This window comes from Balaenoptera ricei, chromosome 16 (assembly GCF_028023285.1).
Source record: "Balaenoptera ricei isolate mBalRic1 chromosome 16, mBalRic1.hap2, whole genome shotgun sequence".
Taxonomy (NCBI): domain Eukaryota; kingdom Metazoa; phylum Chordata; class Mammalia; order Artiodactyla; family Balaenopteridae; genus Balaenoptera; species Balaenoptera ricei.
Genome location: NC_082654.1, coordinates 38,190,753 through 38,212,091, shown reverse-complemented (window position 1 = coordinate 38,212,091; position 21,339 = coordinate 38,190,753). Strand labels below are relative to the sequence as shown.

Here is a 21,339-nt window from a genome sequence, read left to right as displayed (position 1 = left end):
TCTCATTCTCTTCCATTGATCTATGTGTCTGTTTTTATGTCAATACCATACTGTTTTGACTACTATATCTTTGTAATATAGTTAGAAATCAGAAAGTGAGATGCCTCTTGCTTTATTCTTCTTTCTCAAGATTGCTTTGGCTCTTTGTGGTCTTTTATGTTTTCATACAAATTTTAGGATAGTTTATTTTATTTCTGGGAAAAATGCCATTGGAATTTTTTTTTAATTTTACTTACTTATTTATTTATTTATTTATTTTTGGCCGTGTTGGGTCTTCATTTCTGTGCAAGGGCTTTCTCTAGTTGTGGTGAGCGGGGGCCACTCTTCATCACGGTGCGCGGGCCTCTCACTATCGTGGCCTCTCTTGTTTGGAGCACAGGCTCCAGACGCGCAGGCTCAGTAGTTGTGGCTCACGGGCCTAGTTGCTCCACGGCATGTGGGATCTTCCCAGACCAGGGCTCGAACCCGTGTCCCCTGCATTGGCAGGCAGATTCTCAACCACTGCACCACCAGGGAAGCCCGCCATTGGAATTTTGATAGAGACTGCATTGATCCTACAGACTGCTTTGGGTAATATTGAGAATTTAACAATATTAATTCTTTCAATCATGAGCACAGAATATCTTGATGTATATTTGTGTCTTCTTCAATATCTTTCATTAATGTCTTATAGTTTTCAGTGTATAGGTCTTTCACCTCCTTGGTTACCTTTATTTCTAGGTATTTTCTTCTTTTCAATGCTATTGTAAGAGGGATTTTTTTTTTCATTTCTATTTCTGATAGTTCATTTTTAGTGAATAGAAATGTAACACTCTTTTGTATATTGGTTTTGTATCCTGAAACTCTACTGAATTTGTTTGTTCTAACTTTTTTGATGGAGTCTTTAGGGTTTTCTATATTTAATATCTGTCATCTGCAAATAGTGAAAGTTTTACTTCTTCTTTTATTTTTTTATTTTTTAAATTTATTTATTTATTTAATTTATTTATTTTTGGCTGCATTGGGTCTTCGTTGCTGTGCGCAGGCTTTCTCTAGTTGCGGCAAGCGGGGGCTACTCTTCATTGCGGTGCGTGGGTTTCTCATTACGGTGGCTTCTCTTGTTGTGGAGCACAGGCTCTTGGCACGCAGGCTCAGTAGTTGTGGCGCACAGGCTCAGTAGTTGTGGCGCATGGGCTTAGTTGCTCCATGGCATGTGTGATCTTCCCAGGCCAGGGATTGAACCCGTGTACCCTGCATTGGCAGGCGGATTCTTAACCACTGCCCCACCAGGGAAGCCCTACTTCTTCTTTTATGATTTGGATGCCTGTTTATTTTTTTCACTCCATAGAATGATTCTGGGACTCATCCATGTTGTTGCATGTAATAGTAGTTTGCTCATTTTTACTACTGAGTAGAATTCCATTGTATGGATATAGAAATATTTTGTTTACCACACTCTCTTGCTTATAGTACCTTTACAGTAACTTAAGTCTTGAAATCAGAGAGAAATACTCTGACTTGTTTTTTTTTCTTTTATTTTCTTTGAATATTCTAGTTCTTTGCTTTTTATATTAATTTTAGTATCAGCTTGTCAATTTCTACCAAAAAGTTTGAAAAAATTTTTACTGGGATTCTACTGAATATAGAAAAAAATAGAAAAATTTAAGAGAAGTTGACATTTTAACAATAAGAAGTGACATCAGCATCAAGGTGATATAAAATGTCCCTCCTTTTTGTTCCCCTTTTTAACAACTAAAAATCAATATCCATCACAAACAAGAAAGTCTCTTTGGGAGTTGTGGAATCCAGCACCATATTACCAGGGACCCAAGAAAAGTCTAACCCACCTGTGCAGCTGGTAGGCAGACACACCTCTGTATGGGCTGTGGAACCAGCAGAAGCCATTGAAACTGTCCCAACTCTTCATAGCTGCAACTGGGAAAACCTGGGGAATGCCGATGTGGGCCGACACCTGTGGATGAGAAAGGCTTTATAGAAGTCCAGCCATCTGGAAGGGAGATTCCAGCACACCACTGGAGAAAAGAAAAATACGACTTTGAACACACTAGAGAGGATCCCGGTATACCAGTGCTGCCCCTGTACTGTATTGTACACATAACATTTTGGTTAAGGTGGTAGACCTCCTATTAAGTGTTCTTAATAAAACAACATTTCAATAAATAAATAAATAAAACTTCATTTTTTCACATGTGCAATACTTGGTATTAGTTATTTCATAATTTAGGCAAAAACAACCATCAAAACCTTTTGATAAAAGTTGTTTTTCTCTCAGATTTTGAAAAGTATACCAGGGGGTCATACTGACTGTTTTAAAGTAAATATAATTCTTTATGGGTTCAAGTGCTCCTACCCAAGTGTGGGAAAAAAGTTGATAGCTGCCAGAATCAAGAAAACTCAGAGAATGAGGATGTTGGAGGCAGAGTTTCAGGAGGTGACAAATCAAAAAGAATGAATCTCTAAGGATGTATTGGAACCATATCCTCTTGTGAATTTACTACTTATGCAATATTTGACTTGCCATTTGGCAAATATGCGAGTTCACTGGAAATGCAGTGACTACACATTTTTAGGAAAGGTCACCCAAAACACACACATGTACGCCTATAAATACATGGGTATTTAGTGAGAGAGAGAAGGAAGAAGAGAATTAAGTTTTTCATTTACCTTCAAGAAAGCATTCAGTGTGGTGACAGTGAGTATGACTCTCTGGTGTTATAAAGTTTACTTAATATACTTCAAAATTAATATATTGATATGTTTTGTGAACTTTATTTCTACCTTAGGTAAAATATAATTTTCCATTGATTTTTTTAAGCTTGATTATATGTATATAAAAATTTTTTTTTCTAGGAAGTTTCTTCTCTCTTTTTCTCCTTTGGGGCTTGATTTCAGGACATTTGAAAAAAAGAAAGAACAAGCAATGCTCTGAATGTATAACAGGAACAAGCTGTATTACCAATGGGCTCTACCTCCTCACTATGCAGTTTCTAACTTGAAATCAAACCTGACTGTTTCTCAAACCAGTGTGGGTAGAATGGTGCTCTATTCACGATCTCTACGGGAAGTGGCAAGGAGTTTGAAAACATATTCAGTATTTATTAACATAGTCAGTATTTATTAACAATGTATGTGGGGTATTTTGGAAAAATTCATTTATTTTAGTGATTCAAATAACATTCAAGGAATGTTTATGGTGTTTATAGTTATGAAAAAAGGCCAGTTTGGCAGACTTGACCAGATTAGGTCCCTCACAGTCACCAATCCTAGTATCCTATATAAATATCATTCTCCTTCACTCTCCCCCTCTCACCCCTACCTCTTACCTTCCTTTCTGCCTTCTCTCCTAGTCTTCCTCTACCGTCAAAACCTGAGAGCTTTGAATTGAGCTTTTTACAGCCTTGGTCAAAACAACATACACAAATTTGTTTCTTAAGGAACAAATAATCCTAATAAGCCTTGCTGTGGTTCATATAGTGAATGAGAAATAATTTTTATTTTAATTTTTGATAAAAGATAAAGGGCCATAGGCAGCTCTTAGGAATAGTAGGGTCAGTCATTTTAAATTTAATTTTAGCTCTTAGTTAGAAAGTATGAGGCTAACAAAGAGACTTATTAGGTTTGAGCAGTACTACTAATAGTATAATTAATTTTCACTTATTGAGCAGCAAATGTTTATGGAGCCAAGGACTGAGAAGGATGCTGTATAGCTACCTTGCTACCTAGTCATCCTTCTGTTTGACTATATCTAAAGCTTCAGTTTACCTATGGGATTTTAAGAGCAAGCACATAGGCCCTGAGTAGACCTGAAGTAGAAGGGAATGAGAAATGCATGGACAGTACAGGTAAGAGAGCAAGTAGAAAGAGCTGGTACTGCTGAACTATCACTACATTATAAGTCTCTTGAAGGCAGAGAACATGCCATTCCTTCATGTATCCCTCAGGCTAACATTTTCCTTGTCGAATAAACATGTCAAGTTTAGAGCAGAAGACTGCAGCTGTGGAAACTACAGCCACATTTGGATATGATGGTTTCAAAAAGAGGGTAGGGGAAAATAAAAGTCTGAAACTTCGAAAAAATTACAAGGTTGCAAATGGAACACAGTGGAGCATTTCCAAGGTCGGGGTGGGAGCAGGATTATGCTAGTGCAGGCATCCCTTAGGAAAAGTATCCATTAGGGAGAGGGGAAGAGTTGATGGAGATCTTTGCAGTAGGAATGGAGAGGAATCAGGACCCCTAGAAGTTCAAAACAGAACAATGGTCACTGATTTAGTATGCATCATGTGTAGTACAGCGAGTGAACAAGAGTTATTTAATAGGTCATCTTTGAATCCAGATATTTTAAAGCAATAATAGAAAAATTTCTCTGTATTGTCAATGTCTGAGTAACATTTAGTCTGCCATTCTGAGGGAATTAAAGGAAGTTCTCACATACAAAACAGACAGACTTCCCTGTTTTATTCACAGTTTCAAAAAAGACGATCATTCCGGGTATTAATTCTCTCTCCCTTTTCTGACAGATGGTATATCAATTTCCTAGGACTGCCGGAACAAAGTACCACAACTGGGTGGCTTAAAATAACAGAAAATTATTGTCTTACATTTGGGGAGTCTATAAATCTAAAATCAAGGTGTCTGAAGGGCCATGCTCCCTCCGGAACATGTAGAGGAATCCTTCATTGCCGCTTCCTGGTTTCCCGTGGTTGTCCAGCAGACTCTTTTGCCCCTTGGCTCGCAGCTGAATAGCTTACATCTCTGCCTTTATTGTCACGTGGTATTCTCTCAGTGTGTCTCTGTCTTCACATGGCCATCTTCTTAAAAGGAGACCACTCATATTGGATTAAGTGTTCACCCTACTCCTGTATTTCCTCATCTTAACTTAAATTACGCCTGTAATAACCCTATTTCCAAATGCAGTGACATTCGGAGGTATTGAGCTGAGGACTTGAACATATCTATTTTTCGGGTTGTCAGGGGGAAACCAACTCAAACCATAACAGATGGTAAATGGTAGCTCTGACATCAAGGCTACAAGGGTAGGTTGATAAATAAAAGGTCCTCTGGGAAAACAGAATCATGTATAAAGCTGAATAAATTACCAGAATAGCAGAAGTGTTGTGAAAACCTACTAATTGACAAAGTGATGAGAAACAAGGAGAACAGTAGGACAGATAAGGTAATAAATGGAAAATCTGTGAAGCAAATAGCAAGGCAGCTCAATATCATGACTTTATGTTATATTGTAACATTTACAACATGCAAAATTTTTTTATGCTCCTGTCAGTTTGTTTAGATTATTATTAAAGTGAAGGTACAACATTTTGAAACTCAGGTAGAGATTTTGCAGACACTCATGGCTAAGGCTAGAAACCTGGTTTGAGAAATGGGTTGGAAGGACAGACAATCCTGGGGAGGTGAGCAGACAGGACTACACTGCTGAGTCCATTATGATGGGGCACAGTGTGGGGCTGGACTCCTGCCCTCCGCCCGCCCCATGCCCCAGCCCCCCCAGCCCTCTCCCTGTGACAGGCAAGCCTGAGAGTGTCCTTCCCGTGGTTTTGATCACATGGGAATCTGCAGGTTCCAGACAGAAGTCAAAGTCCTTCTTTGATGAGGCCTTGATGAGGGATCCTGGACTGGACATGCCCTTTTCTGGGCTTTGGTCTTCATCTGGGCACATGATGCACTCCACTGCAGGATTCTTTACACATCTGTCTCTCTCCTCACGATGCGGTGAGTTCTCTGAAGACAAGACCCTGTTGGATCTCATATACCAAGCACTGGATCCTCGGACCCGGGTCCTCCTGCCATCTGCCGGCCTTGCTCCCTCTGCGGCGAGTCCTTGTTCTCAGGCTCTCCTTAAACACAAACATGATGCAATAACTTTTCTCCCCTAATAGGTTGAAAATGTGGTGGCTACTTGTAGCAATGTGTTTCATCCACATGTCCGGAAATTCATTTTGTTTCCTTGGAAAAAAAGCGATGAACCCTGAAGCCAATATGAATATTGTAAGTTATTCATATCACTGATATTTAAAAAACACTTCCAAAGATATTGACACTATTGCTCTCAGTACTTCTTTTTGATTTATTATAAAGTCTGAAAGATTTCTTTACATAGTACATGTTACCCCAACCAATAAGAAATTCTATTTTAATAATCAAAAGTGGCCAAGCATACTCATGAAGCTAAATGTTTTGTCTTTTCTGCATTCAGAGTCAGATGATTTCCTACTGGGGTTACCGAAGTGAAATGCATGAAGTTATAACTGCAGATGGTTACGTCCTTCAGGTCTATCGGATTCCTCATGGGAAGAATGATGCTAATCATTTAGGTAGGATTGGTATGAGGGAAAAAAATGAGTGTCTCAAATCCTGAATCAAATACATTCCAGTCAAAAATATTCTAATCATAAAACACTAGATTAAGTTATTCAAAAAAAACCTGAACCACCTTGGTCTCTGAGATTAAGCTGAGGGTCTGAGTGATACCAGATTTACATTGGTTTCTCTGATGTGAAGCACACTGGCCCATGATATTAGTTTGTCGTTCTGGGTGGAAACTCAGAGCCCCTGAATAGAAGACCCACTTAATTAACATAATGCTGAATTTCCTTAGAATATAATTTTTTCAATAGCTTTTTGAGGTTTAATTGGCATACAATCAACTGCACATATTTAAAGTGTACAATTTGACACGTTTTTTCATCTTGAGAAACTGTCACCACAATTAAGATAACATATTCAGAAATATTCACCTCACCAAGCAAACTTTTTAAATTCTAGTCATGTAAAAGCCTGTTTCTATCTTCATGTTTATCTGAGAATAAGGAGTGAGTTTATAAAGCTTTTAACAATTTTCTTCTTTAGGTCAGAGACCTGTTGTGCTTCTGCAGCATGGTTTCCTCGCATCGGCCACAAACTGGATTTCCAACCTACCCAGCAACAGCCTGGGCTTCCTCCTGGCGGATGCTGGATATGATGTGTGGCTGGGAAACAGCAGAGGAAATACCTGGGCCAGGAGAAATTTATTCTATTCACCAGACTCAGCTGAATTCTGGGCTTTCAGGTAAAGAAAAGGGACGATTGAAAATAAATATTGAGTTAAAAGGCGTGGGTATTCACTGTTTCCAATCCAGCCTCATTTTAACAAATTACACTCCAAATAGGAGGAGAAGGAAGTCATCTTCATTCTAGTACATTTTTGGATTCTTCCTTACACCTCATTCCAAGGGTAGCCTTTCCTCCAAACTGTCTGTGATCCCAGCAACCACTATTACGGGATTCCCTGAATATGCTTTTCCACAAGGAATGAGCGAAATGACTGAAGCAAGGAAATTTGCTGCCCCCAGCAGATTCTGAAGGAATATCCACACGGATTACTAGAAGGTTAAACCCAGTTGGGGTTCATGAATAGCACCTGTCATCGTCAGTATTCAAGTGGAGGTGGGGAAGACAATGAAATTCTGACACCATGGGGAGATTATCAAAGATTTCCTCTCACTGGCCCTCTTGTGCCTTATTCCTAGAAATTACTAATGGAAGTGGAGAAGAGAATTTGCCCGATGATGCTGAGGTGCAAAGGTGCTCTTAGATGTTCCAGGAAGTGAAAGAAGCTCGCGTGTTCCGAGTGTAGCGAGGAAGAGGGCGAGTGAGAGGAGGGGAGACTAGAGATGCTGACAAGGGCCAGATCAGGCCAGGCTGAGTAGGTCTTGGTGAAGGCCTTGGAGTTCATTCTAAGTGTAATGAGAAGCTTCTGGAAAGTTTTCAACAGGGGAGTGGCATAGCCTGTTCTCATTTTCAAAAGGTTATTCTGGCTGATTTGTAAACAATAAAATAGAGCATCTGTTCATATTACATGGCAGTGGAACACAACATACAAATGATGATTAAATCTGACATTCAGGTTCAAGGGTAGAAGTATTCCCCAGCTACAGCTACTATTGTGTTTGGGTTAAATTGCAGCTGTAATGCTGTGCTTCAGAAATGATGTCAGCTGTTTATGAGATGCCACCCCAAAGAGCCCCTGACACTCACTAATAGTCTATAAGCAGCAATGCTTAGAGAATCTAGTTTTCTATTTCTCAAAGGAAACCTTAGCTGAAATAGGTTTGACTTAGAGAAAGTATAGCAAGGAAATATATTCAATTTTATTCTGTCTTTTTTTCTTGCAGCTTCGATGAAATGGCTACATATGACCTTCCATCCACAATCAACTTCATTTTAAATAAAACTGGACAGAAGAAGCTACACTATGTTGGCCATTCCCAGGGCACCACCATTGGTAGGTAACAGCAGTTAGCAGGTAGTTTAGTTCATATAGACCCCTTCCCAGTGGTTATGCAGACATGCTGGTCATCATGCTAATTGCTTTTCATTCATTATATAATGTCTACAGCAACCCAATGAAACAAGACCATTATTATTCCTATTGTATATATAATGAAATTAAGAGCAGGTAAATAAATAGTTCGTGTAAGGTAACACAGTTATTACAAATAGGGTAGCTCAGATACCAGGTCAGGAAATCTGACGCCCAAACCAATGCTCTGAAACTTTGTACCACACAGGCTCTGGTCTAAGTTTATTCCATTCACTCAACCATATTTATGGAGCACCTATAATATATCCTAAGAATACAGCAAAAATTAAATAGTTTAAAATCTCTGTCTTCCTACTACTTATACTCTAGCAGGAGAAGGTAGAGAAAATAATAAAAATACAAAAGTAAAATATATACTACACTAGATAATGATAATACTATGAAGAGAAAAATAAATCAGGGGGTCAGATTAGGGAGCATCAGAGGGGTACACAGCAATTTTATACCAGGAACACCACCAAATACTTTCTAAGTAAACATGAAGGAAGTCAGTGAGCCAAGCTCATACCTGGAAGACTGATATTCCAGGAAGAGGGAACAGATAGCACAAAAGATCTGATGCTACAGCACACGCAGCACATTCAAGGAACAGCAATGGGGCTGTTCATTGTGTGGATGAATCAGATTGAGAGAGACAGAGATGAGTTGGGTGGGAGTGGTGAGGAGGGCCGACTATTCAGGGCTTTTGGGGCTGTTGTAGGGATTTTTGCTTTCGCTCTGAGTGAAAAGGAAGCCATAGAAAAGTTTGAGTAGAGGAGTTACATGATCTGACATGTTAACAGGATCCTTCCAGTTGTTGAAGGAAAACAGGGCTGGAGCAGAGAAAGCAGTCACTGAACTCTTACTGTAACCCAGGGGAGAGATGATAGTGACCTAGAAGAGGGGGTGGTAAAGATACCTGGTTAGGTTCTAGACGTATTTCATATATATATAGAAAGAGAGAGAGGGGCGGGGGGAAACCAGCAGAATTTGCTTATATAATGGATATGGAGTGTAAGAGAAAGAGGAGTCAAGGATGACACCAAGATTTATGGCCAGAGCACGGAGATGATGGAGATGCCATTAGCGAAGACGAGGGAGACAGTAAGAACAGCTGAGGTGGTGGGGAGAGCAGGGGCTCAGTTCTGGACCCAAGTGTTAGGTGCTATTGGAGATCCAAGTGGAACGTCAAGCAATCAACTGTAGATACAAATCTGGAGTTTAGGAGGGAAGATGGGGCTGAGAATACAAAATGTGAATCATCAGTACATGAGACAGGATGCAATAACCAAAGAATTGAGCTCAGACAGAAAAGAGGAGGGGTCCAAGCACGAAGGCCTGGGCCACAATTGATTTGGGAGATGAGGACGAATCAAGTGAATAAACTGGAAAATAATGGTGACTGTGGCGTAAGGGAAGCCAGTAATGTCTAGTGTTCTGGAAGACAAGTAGAGAAAGTGTTATTAGGAAAATACTGCAGTCAACTGTGGAAGAGGCTTTGATCAATCATGTGAAATGAAGTCTGAGAACTGACCATTGGTTCTGGCAACCTAGAAGCTATAAGGGAACCTTTCTAACAGCAACTTTGGTGGAATGTTTGGGACAAAAGCATAATCAAGGAAATTTAAGCGACCATGAGAGAAACTGTAAAGGGAAGAGAAAGGATGAAAGCAGAAGGGGGAATAGGGGATTATATGGGAGAAATAATGGTGTATTTTTTATGCTGATCCTCACTGTTAGCCAGTGACATTACTTCCTACTACAATTCTAAGCAATCTGAATGTCCATATATGGACATATTCAGGAAAGTGGATGAAATAGTTGGTAGAAGCCTGTGGAAGTTCTCTTCCCACTGCTTGTTCATCCTAAAGCATGGATCCCACTGGTAGAATTTTAGACAGAAAAAAGGGTCAGTGAGGAAGAGCTTCCCAATGTTTCTGTCATTGTGTAATATGTTATGGGCCCAAGGAGATGAGGATTTGTGCTTTTTTTTTTTTTTAAATAAAAGCACTTTTAGAGGAAAGGGCAAAAAAGCAGGACTAGGCAGAGGGAGAAGTTGAGCAGTGATGCAGTCCCCAGAAGTCCTCAGCCAGCTCTGTATGAGATGGCTCTTCAGAGTCTTCATCAGTGGGACTAGCTGACTGGCCCTTTACCCACTTGTTGACCAGTCATTCAATGCAGGATGACCCAGGAAGGGACCTTGGGTTCTCTTGAGCAAATGCAAAATCAAAAGTCTCCCTGAAGCTTCAGCTGAATAAATGCCTTGGACTCGAAGAGAAATCAGGGCAATGAAGAGCAGCAACAAAACACATGGTTAACCATGGATTCAAATTCTTTGTTAAAAAGTGAGAAATGTTCTAGATTCCTAAAATTTACTCCTTTAGTTTCCAAAACTATCCAAACTTTAACCCTTCTGGATGGAAATCTACCTCAACTTATGACCAATGCCCATGCTTTTTAAAATAGAACAGGTTGAACATAGCTTAACTTTTTTTCAATGATATAGGGCTATAAAATGATTGCATTTAGCTGAAATGCAACAATTTCCTTCGGAGTTATTGCTATCAATAGAACTGCTTGTCCTGACACAAAATAACTCCAACCTACAAGTCTCTTGAGTATTTAAATTTTGCACTCCTTTCATTTGAACTTCTTTTCATTCTTCTTTCTCACCATTGGAGAGTCTGTCATTATGTCACCATACTCATAAATTTCGGGAAATTTTTTCTGCCTTCTAATTTACATCTTCCCATCAATCTGGTGTGTACTTGAAAGTTAGATAAGTATCCTTGATAGAATTGTGTCTAAAGTGGGATTAAGTTTATTCTGAGAAGTCACCTGTCCTGACCTTATATGGACCCATGGACACCCACTCAGGCTCCTTGCGTGTGATTCTTGCTTACTCTGGGTGATCTTTTGGCTGATATCTGCAGAGTTAGGCAACCAGATAAAGAATCCCTTAATAAACAGAGTGCTCTTGGAAAGACCATTCTTCCTCCACTGGGATCAGGCTGGATATTATGTAACTGAGGCCGTTGTATAAATCGGAAAAATTTTGTTTCAGGACATTATTGAGTCTCGTCGATATGTCATTATTAACAGTAGGGAGAGATTGTCCTATGTAATTCAACTGTAAAGAATTTAAGTTGATAATTCTTTGATTAGAACCCAGTCTATTGATATGCTACTGTTCATGAAAACAATTAAAAGCAGACGGGCTGAGAATGTTTATTGTATATAGATGTTGGAATTATCTCGGCTTCTCATTTGTCAAGCATTTACTATGTGACTAGTTCCTGGTAAATACTTTACATGATTCACCTCAAGTACTTCCTAAACAACCCAAGGAAGCATTCATTATTACATGCATTTTTAGATGAGGAAACTAAGGCTCTTAGAGTTTAGGTGACTTTTCCAATATCACAAAGCTAATAAATCGCAGAACCAGGTTTCAAACTCTGTTTGGACATATTTCAAATTTGTGCTTTAACCTTTCCACTCATATACCCTACTCATATTAAATGTTAATTATCTCATTGTTATGAGATTAGATAATTTTAAACTGAACCAAACCTGTTGTAATATAAATTATAACATTTTTGTTACCACATGATTATTCTAAAGTTGGCCTATTTTCTAAAGTCAGATGAAAGAGTTTATTATAACTATCAAAAAGTTCTACCCTCATGTTCCTAGAGAGAATCTATGAAAATAAAACAAATATACTAAAATCTGATCATTTTGTCGATTTCAGGTTGTCCCAGATGGCACCCCTAGTAAGTCCAAAGTAATGTCACACTTGTAAAGCACACATGCACACACACACCTTTTCACATTTTCTTGTTCTTTTTCAGGTTTTATCGCTTTTTCTACCAATCCCACGCTGGCTCAAAAAATCAAAGCCTTCTATGCATTAGCCCCAGTTGCCACGGTGAAGTATACCAAAAGCCGGTTGAACAAACTTGCACTCATTCCTCCCTTCCTCTTCAAGGTATGTGATTCCCTTTAACTGGGTCTAAGATATTAAATTGTTTGTGGATTTCAAAGTGATGGAAAGAGAACAAACACCTGGTGGACAATCATGTTTATATTCAAGGATGGAAATTAACATGTTTATATTATTTCTTGAATAGCACTGACCATGGTTGAATCCCCATTATAGTTTATGAGATCCCCACCGATTTCTTTATTCTCGATTACTTTGTGTGGATTAGCAATGCCTGGGAGAGTTTTTGCTCCTTCCGTGGATGTTTCTTTACCAAGCACCCACACAGGTCTTCAAGGCTGTGATTCCCCCCCAAGACCAGGGAAAGGGAAATAAAAGCAAAAGAGTCAAATGAGAAGCTTAAACCACCTGGTCCAAGAAAAGTGGGAAGAAGGATAGGAAAGAAAAGGAAGGGAAGCGAAAAAGAGAGAGAGGGGGAAGATAGCAATGGTGAAGTGAGGCAAGGACTTGGAGACCCCTTATCATATACCCTTGGCTTTCCAAACTTTTTCCTTAGAGCTCCTTCCTCTTTAAATGAGGATTTCATAGGGCAGTAGCATAGATTTCAAGAAACTGTAAATATTATGGAGGCATACACGGTAGGGAATTAATAATCTTTCCTTTTTCCAATGTTTAATCACTGACTTCTCCCACCCACCGAAACCAACCCATACACACACATACACAGTCTCCTTTATGAGAACAGTTTACCTCAGGCTACAAAACTTAATGATGCCATTTTCTTCTGTGGTTGAGTGCTATTCTTTTTTTTTTTCCCACTCAATTAACACGCATGCCTAAAATCTAAGAGATTTTACCTACAGACCAACTACATTTGTAAAGCTTTTACTCAAAATGTAAAATTGTGTGATGACCCTGAGTATGTTTACAGGTTGCATAGATTCAGAACTTGTTTGTTTCTTACTCATATTCAGATTTTCTGACAGGCAATGTAGAGAGAGGTTTTTAAAAAAGCATTAGACCTTAGGTCAGAGGCTTGAGGCTTAGATCAAGATTCTAGCTGTAATCCAGTTCTCACTAGACCAAGATCCTGGCTATTCATTAGCCTTATGTTCTCACTTATAAAATGGGGATAACAGGGTACAAACTACCAGTTATAGAATAAGTAAGTCACATGGATATAATGTATAGCACAAGGAATAGAGTTAATACTTTATAATAACTTTGTATGGGGTATAATTTTGAAAATATGGAGTCTCTATGTTGTACACCTGAAACTAACATAATATTGTACGTCAACTATACTTCAATAAAAAATAAATTAAATAAAATGGGGATAACAAAGTGTCTACTTATTTTAAGAACAATTAGGGTGTGTCCTTTCAATTTTTAAACTACCAAGCCTCTTTGTCTTCTTAAAGGTTTTGCTGAAAATATGGCTTGGAAGTCACCATTTCCCCTCCTGATTTATTTATTTATTTATTTATTTATTGCTGAAATCACACATCTTGGCACTTTATTATGATATTCTACCATGTTGTTTTATGAGTTTATTCCCTAACTCCTATGACCCCAACTAGACTGTAACTCTGTGTCTTATACTTCTCAGCAGCCAGTGCAGTTCTCAATGCAGCAATTAATACTCAATACTCATACCTGCCCTGTCCATTCCGTATCTTTATTGTGGGGATTCAATGAGAGAGAGTATTTAAACCTCTTAAGACAACATATAGAAGTATGAAAATATAATGTCTATTCCCATTTGTACCAGTAAACAAGACAAATTAATGTCTTTTCTGCAGCTTGTTATTTGCAAATCTTTAATGATGCTTTTATTTTTCAGATTCTATTTGGTAACAAAATGTTCTACCCACACAATTTTTTTGAAAGTTTTATTGGTGCTGAAGTGTGCTCCCATGAGATACTGGATATCCTTTGTAGGAATGCCTTGTTTGCCATTACTGGATTTGACAATAAAAACTTGAACATGGTTTGTATGCATTGAAATTTCTATTCTGAATATTTTGAGCAACCCTCATGATTACTTGTCTCATCATCACTTAGGAATGGTACTTTACTAGAACCAGGAGTCACTTCAGAATTCTGTCCATGATATGCAGATAAGCCCAAGAGAAATCACAAGTCATTGCTCCCAGTTTTGTTGCCTCCACGTTTCTTCCATCATCTCACTGTGCCCTGAAGTAAACAGCTTGTAGGAAAAACAAAACAAAACAAAAAACTCCCTACTCACTTCTGATCACCTGAATAATTGGTATGACATTTAAATTCTGTGAGGGGAGGCATTGAACCAAGTTGTCAGGTTCCTCTGTAGGAAAAATATGTCTAGATATTGAATAAATATTACTTTAAATATTTTTAATGCTGATAGTCATCTCCATAAACTTTCTAAAACTTATTTCAGAGCAACTATTTATGTAAGATCTTGTCCACACTCTTTACCTTCTATTTCATTTGCTTTGCACCAAGTGGATGTTTAAAAGCACATATGACAAAACGCAGTATCAGAAAATAGTTAAGAATATGGATTCAGGGTAAAAGCCTAAATTCAAATCCTATCTTTGCAGCGCACTTGAACTCCTCCATCTTGATTTCCTTATCCATGAAATGAGTTGTTGTGAAGATTAAATGAGCTAACATATGTAAAGTATATAGAACATAGTACAAAACAATGCTCATAGTATATCATGTTTTGCTCATAGAATATCATGTTTTGCTACTAATAGTATTATACACTGACAACTATTCTCCCTCAAAATTGTTTAGTTTAGTTATATACCCTCGAAATTAGCTCATATAATCACAGTTTGCAAGCCATAAATTGATGTACACCTTTTTTGCTCATATCCTGCCAGTAATGCTGCCCATAAAACTTGATCTGGATCAGAAAAAGTTAAGTCTTAGATGTTTGTGAGAAACTGAACATACATCTAAGTGCGCATGTGTGTGCTTGTGTGTTTGCTTTCTAGAGTCGCTTAGATGTGTATCTAACACATAATCCAGCAGGAACTTCAGTTCAAAACGCCCTCCACTGGAGTCAGGTATCATTTCAAGCTGCTAAAACTTTTTTTGTGGGCCTAAACCATTAACAATTTACCTAAAGCACAGTCTTAAAATGTTCTGTCAAATGCTTCTAAAAGGGAATTTTTCTGGCACGTGACTACCAGATGAAAATATCTATCAATCCATGTGAATGAAAATCCTACAAAAAACAGGTGCTTTGGGTAACAAGAAATAAATGATGATTATGACTTGAAATTATTTCAAGCAAAGCTGCATTTAAACTTGAATAAATTGTTGTGGAGGATTAATAGTCTATTTTTGGAATGAGAAAAAAATTTTAAATAATATTTAAATTAAAAGTAAACTACTTGGAAAAGTTGGCATTTTATTATTTACATAGCCAAGTGACTTTTTAATTTCCTTGTGTCTTTAATTTCTCTACATTAGGCTGTTAAGTCTGGGAAATTCCAAGGTTTTGACTGGGGAACCCCAACTCAGAACCTACTGCATTATAACCAGGTAAGCATCTTAAGTTGAGGTTATTTGCATTTTGAAAGACAAAGATATAAAAAGTTAAAGATGAAATTACGATAACTTTGCAGGTATTTTCCAAAGGAATGTTGTTGCCTAGACCTAGCCTTAAGGAAATTATAAAGTAGATGACTCTATCCTTTGAGTCTTTTTGTCATGTGGAACATCACACTGGTCTCCAATTCTTCCACTGAGCCTTCACGCTCCAGTGTCTGTGCTCATTCAAGCTGCCCTCAAAGTACCACACCACTGCAGTGAGAACCTTCTAGATCTTATCACCCCTCACTGCATTAGACAGATCTGCCCTATATCCCAGACCCCTGGCATGCTGTCTTCTCCTTTCCAAAGTGCAACTAACTGTTATAATAAACCAATAACTCCTTTTTTTTTTTTTTGGCTGCTCCGCGAGGCTTACCAGATCTTAGTTCCCTGACCAGGGATCAAACCCAGGCTCTTGGCAGTGACAGTGCAGAGTCCTAACCACAGGACCGCCAGGGAATTCCCCAAACCAATAACTCTAACTGTTCATGGGATAGAGCTGGAATCTCTGGTCTTCTTAAACAATTTCCTCTCCTTTGTTGATGGCCAGAGAAGTTTTCTCACCATATTCCCAGACATAAAAGAAGGATGGTATGCTTGCAGTTCAAGGCTGGAAATATTTTTCAGCAGACAAGAGCCTTGTATGCAGGTAGATATATTGAGCATTCCTCCTACTTGTAGTACAAAGAAGCCAGGCTTTGGAGTCCATCGTACCTGAGGTTAATATGAGTTGAGACAATAACTTTTCATCTCTCCACCCAGACTCAGGGAGTTATTGACAGTAATTAATGGGTAATGTCAGCTCAGGATAAACTCTCAAATTGTCACAGGCTAATTTTGAATGAGAGAAGTATTCGGTGTTTTTTTGGTAATTCTTTCCCCTTTTACTTCACCCCACATCCAATTTTTACATCCAAGTAGTAACAACCCTATTAATTTTCATCTGCTTCAATGACTCAATATCTACCAGGGATTTATATCTTTTCACTACAATGTCTTTTGTGTGAAAAAGATGGCCCAGCCTCCTCGTTTTTACATCTCTGATGTCTTTAAAGAGGTTTTCTGAACACAATCAGATCAAACATTTGTTGTAAAGACTTTTCCCCCCAGCCATCACAACCTCAAACCCCCCAGACACAGACTCTATCTTTCTACTGGGCTCTAATAACAGTAATCAGAGACTCTGTTTTGAAGGGCCAAGTGGGGTGTGAAACACCTACTCCCAATTCCATTCTCCCTTCAACCAAGCCAAACTCAGGATGGTTTCAACTGACTGAGGGAGTGACACTAATTTAAGAGCCAGAAGCTAGGTTCTGGAAAACACTTTGAAGAGTGGAATATGAGTAAAGAAAAGTAGGTTTATTCTTATGGATATTCTCCACAATTTTCCCTTTTCTTCAACATATAAAAGAATATAGTAAAGTATTAAAGTACTATGAAAAATTGCATATAATAAAATATTTTTCTTTGGTGAATTGGCTATTACATAAGGATAAAGAAAATATTCGTATATTGGATTAGAATTCTTGAGAATATCATCTTTAAAAACTAACAAAATTCTCTGTGAACAGTGGGAAAATTAGCGGTGATTCTCTTATCCCCTTGGCCTGCTTTATGAATCTCTTTAAAATCTATATGTGAATGGAGATTTTGTAGAAATAGGAAATGGGGCTACTGATAGATTTTCTCAGAATTTGAACACATATTTAGTAAAATCAGGCAAGTATTTAACAAATACAGCTCCTTAAACGAAATGATTACCTATGGAATGACTATGCTGGGAGGCCATACAAAGCCAAAATAAATGACTCAGGACATTTTGAGTAACTATTTGTGTAGAAACTATCTATCACAGTTAAAATTCAGTCAGATTCACTTCCTTCAGCTTGAGTCGAAATCTAAGTTTTTACTTTGTAAGAATTATTATCTAAAGCCCGCCTATTCAAAGCATGGTCCAGGACCAGTAGCCTCAGCATCGTCTGGGAATGCAGAATCTAGGCTCTGCCTCCAGATATACTGGATCACATTCTTCATTTTATTAAGATCCCCTAGTGATTCACAGGGCCTTTAGAATTTGAGAAGCACTGATTTAAAACATTGCATCCACATTCCTCTGTGGATAAAGGTAACTCTGAGCAATAATTGTTAAGATTTACTTATGAAACTGGGTCATGCCACTTGTGACAACATGGATGGACCTTGAGGATATTATACTAAATGAAATAAGTTAGACACAGACAGATAAATATTGTATGATCTCACTTACATGTGGAATCTAAAAAATTAAAAAATTAAAAAACCTCATAGATACGGAAAACAGATTGGTGGTTGCCAGAGGCATGGGCAAAATGGGTAAAGGTGGTCAAAAAGTATGAACTTCCAGTTATAAAATAAGTATGACCTGGAGATGTAATGTACAGCATGGTGACTATAGTTAATAATACCGTACTGTATATTTGAAAGTTGCCAAGAGAGTATATCTTAAAAGCTCTCATTACAAATATATATATAAAAAAACTACATGTGCTGGTAGATGTTAACTAGATTTATTATGGTCATCATTTCACAATGTATACATGTATGGAATCATTGTAGTGCACCTGCAACTAGTATAATGCTATATATCAATTATATCTCAATTTTAAAAAAACTAGGTTAGTTAATGATATCTAATCTACCCACTGAATAAGTATTGAGTTTCAAGTGCAGTTACTTATAAAAACTCTGATTCTTTTCCTCTTGTGTTTTAGGCCACACCTCCCAACTACAATTTGACAGCCATGGATGTGCCAATTGCAGTATGGAGCGGTGACAATGACCTGTTGGCTGACCCTCAGGATGTTGATCTTTTGCTTCCAAAACTGTCTAATCTCATTTACTACAAGGAAATTCCTACTTACAATCACTTGGACTTTATCTGGGCAATGGATGCACCTCAAGAAGTTTACAATGAAATCATTTCTATGATGGCAGAAGATAAAAAGTAGTGCTGGATTTAAAGAATTATTCATTTACTTTTCCCAAAATAATTTCTTCTCTTCCACATAGTTTTCTGTACTGTTTTAAATGCAATGTTTCTTTCTGTAATTCTGACTTTCAAAATACATTAGCATCAACAAACTTTTCATTGGTCATTTTTAATTGAAAAGAATTTTTTTTAATTAGATTATTTTCACTTGAAAATTTATCTAGAAACTCTTGAGAGAACACAGTCTTGGGGAAGTGAAACTTCTCTTCCAATCCTCCCATTCAGTTTATCTTCTAAACTCCAGGTAGATAATGAGCCATGAATCATGGGTGTTGCCAAAAGACAGTCTTGGGGTTGAGTATTGATATCTTGTATGCACACTTGAGATTGAGTAAATTGTTTTCTTTCTATTGTCTATTGTTGCTAAAGCTCAGTCTCTCCATCCGTGCTATGGGGATATCACTTGCTCTTTTGCTTGTTAAACTCCATGAAAAGGCAAATTAGACTGTAAATTGAATTGAGGTCAGCTCACTTTCCCTTTCTAGGGAGAAAAGAACAAGGGTAGCTTAGGAAGCAACAGGCAACCCCCAGTTCAGGAAGGTGGGAGGTAAAGGATTTCTTAACCTCAACATTATTGACATTTTTGGACAGATAATTTTTTTATTGTCCTGGATGTTATAGGGTATTTAGCATCATCCCTGGCTTCTACTTACCAGATGCCTTGAGTACGCACACCCCCCAAGCTGTGCCTCATATATACCTCTTAACTTGCACCATCATATTGTTGCTCACATTCCCCTCCAAAATTCTTTATTTATTTTGGGTTTACAAGTATGTATCCATGCTCTGTGCATAACTCATAGGAAGACCAATATATCTGAACAGAGAACTGTGTCGTAATCTCAAGCCTACTAGATATAATATGATTCACATTTTTAAAAGTCAAGATATTCTAAAATTAAAAGATGCCTAAGCATTACCTAGTTTAACCCCATCATTTTCCAAGTGAGGATATTAAAGTTCATAAAGGTTGAGCACCTTAATAAAGGATGTACAGCTGGCATTGTTAAAATCCACACATTCTAGCCCAAGTACTCTTCTTTTTCTGCTGCACAAAGCTGATGTACATAGCTCTGTTGTACTTTCAACTTAAATATTTCTAGAGTTATCTGAGGAAGGAAATGGGGTGAGGTGGTGCTGAGGTTTTTATAAAGCATTATTCAGAGTAATACTGGATATCTGAGTTCCTAGGCTCTACACAGATATCTAGTATGAGAAAAATGCCAGTTGAATATGAGCTTTCTCTGCTAGCATGAAAGAAAGTAGAAGTAGCTAGATAGATGTTAGAATGAGAAAGAAGGAATAGAGGTGAGAAGAAAAGTAAAGAATGGAAAATATTAGAAGGTATTGACATATATACACTAATATGTATAAAATGGATAACTAATAAGAACCTGCTGTATAAAAAAATAAATAAAATAAAATGCAAAAAAAAAAGAAAAAAAGAAGGTACAGGAAGGGATTTGTGCTTTCAGGTGCAAGCCTCATCCTCATCTGCTTTGCTGTGTCTCAGTTGGTCATTGTTATAGCCCTACTCAAAGAGATCAGATTGCAAAAGCCATATATAATCTTAGCCAAACAGGAAAAAATATTTAAGGCATACAAGGAGGATGCCACTCTAGAATTTCCTTTTGAAAATAGCACTTAGGAAAGCAAATTAAAATATAGATGAGATGAAATGTCTGCTTAAATAACCCACCCTAAGTAGTTTTCAGATGGGTTGCTCATAATAGCAGTGAATCCAAGACCTCATCAAGGATATTAAATTATAGCTGAAATAAACTGTAAAGCAAGTCAAGGCATCATAACAAGGAGATGTCATAGTAAGTTCTACAGTAAGTATTGATCTATGTTTCAACCTCAAAGGGTTGTTGTGAGGATTTCCATATTCATTTTGAACGACTATGTATTGAATGGCTACTCTGTGCCAGAGAGTTTAATATAATTAGTGCATGATTCATGATAGCACTCAACCAATATGACCCATTATTACTTTTATAGCTCCAAGGCACTATCTATTAAGTTAATTTTGTTGTTCTTACATACCAGACAATCTTAGCTTCAAGCTAGACTAACCTACTAAGTGAGAAGTTCATAGAACAGTCAATATTAAGTGTACGATGTATTGAACAGCAGGTAATTTCTCTGCACACATAAAGCATTGATATTCTGGTTCATTGAGCCCTTCTTGTGATTTTGGTTGGTATAAAGCAGTTCCTCAAACCCGACTATAAGTACTGAAGTCATATTAAAAAACACAGAAAGCCAAGGTTTACACACAATTATGGAGTCAAGTTAGACCCAATCTGAGCGACCAGTTGGCTTCCATCTAAAGATTTTATCTTACTATACATTTTGCAGCTTAATGAATTATATTTCTCTGAATGTTAACCCTCATATAATTATTTCAAGGT

At 37.7% G+C, this 21,339-nt stretch overlaps 1 protein-coding gene across 2 annotated transcripts; it reads left to right on the top strand.

Moving 5' to 3' along the window:
- Positions 1-5,905: 5,905 nt before the first annotated feature.
- Positions 5,906-18,884, top strand: LOC132350183 (gastric triacylglycerol lipase). Of its 2 annotated transcripts, none has more exons than XM_059899084.1 (9): positions 5,906-6,007; positions 6,216-6,333; positions 6,869-7,067; positions 8,173-8,282; positions 12,215-12,351; positions 14,150-14,296; positions 15,294-15,365; positions 15,775-15,846; positions 18,648-18,884. In XM_059899084.1, exons 1-9 carry the CDS (start codon positions 5,906-5,908, stop codon positions 18,882-18,884), a joined length of 1,194 nt encoding a protein of 397 aa, XP_059755067.1. The 2 variants fall into 2 exon arrangements, with proteins under 2 accessions (XP_059755067.1, XP_059755068.1); XM_059899085.1 differs by having other exon boundaries at positions 6,216-6,339; positions 6,965-7,067.
- Positions 18,885-21,339: the final 2,455 nt, after the last annotated feature.

Excerpts from the sequence above, each read along its gene's own strand:
- LOC132350183 (XM_059899084.1), top strand. The coding sequence starts at position 5,906 with ATGTGGTGGCTACTTGTAGCAATGTGTTTCATCCACATGTCCGGAAAT. Across the intron at positions 6,008-6,215 it reads CTGAAGCCAATATGAATATT|AGTCAGATGATTTCCTACTG; the intron begins GTAAGTTATTCA and ends TTCTGCATTCAG. Across the intron at positions 15,366-15,774 it reads ACGCCCTCCACTGGAGTCAG|GCTGTTAAGTCTGGGAAATT; the intron begins GTATCATTTCAA and ends TCTCTACATTAG.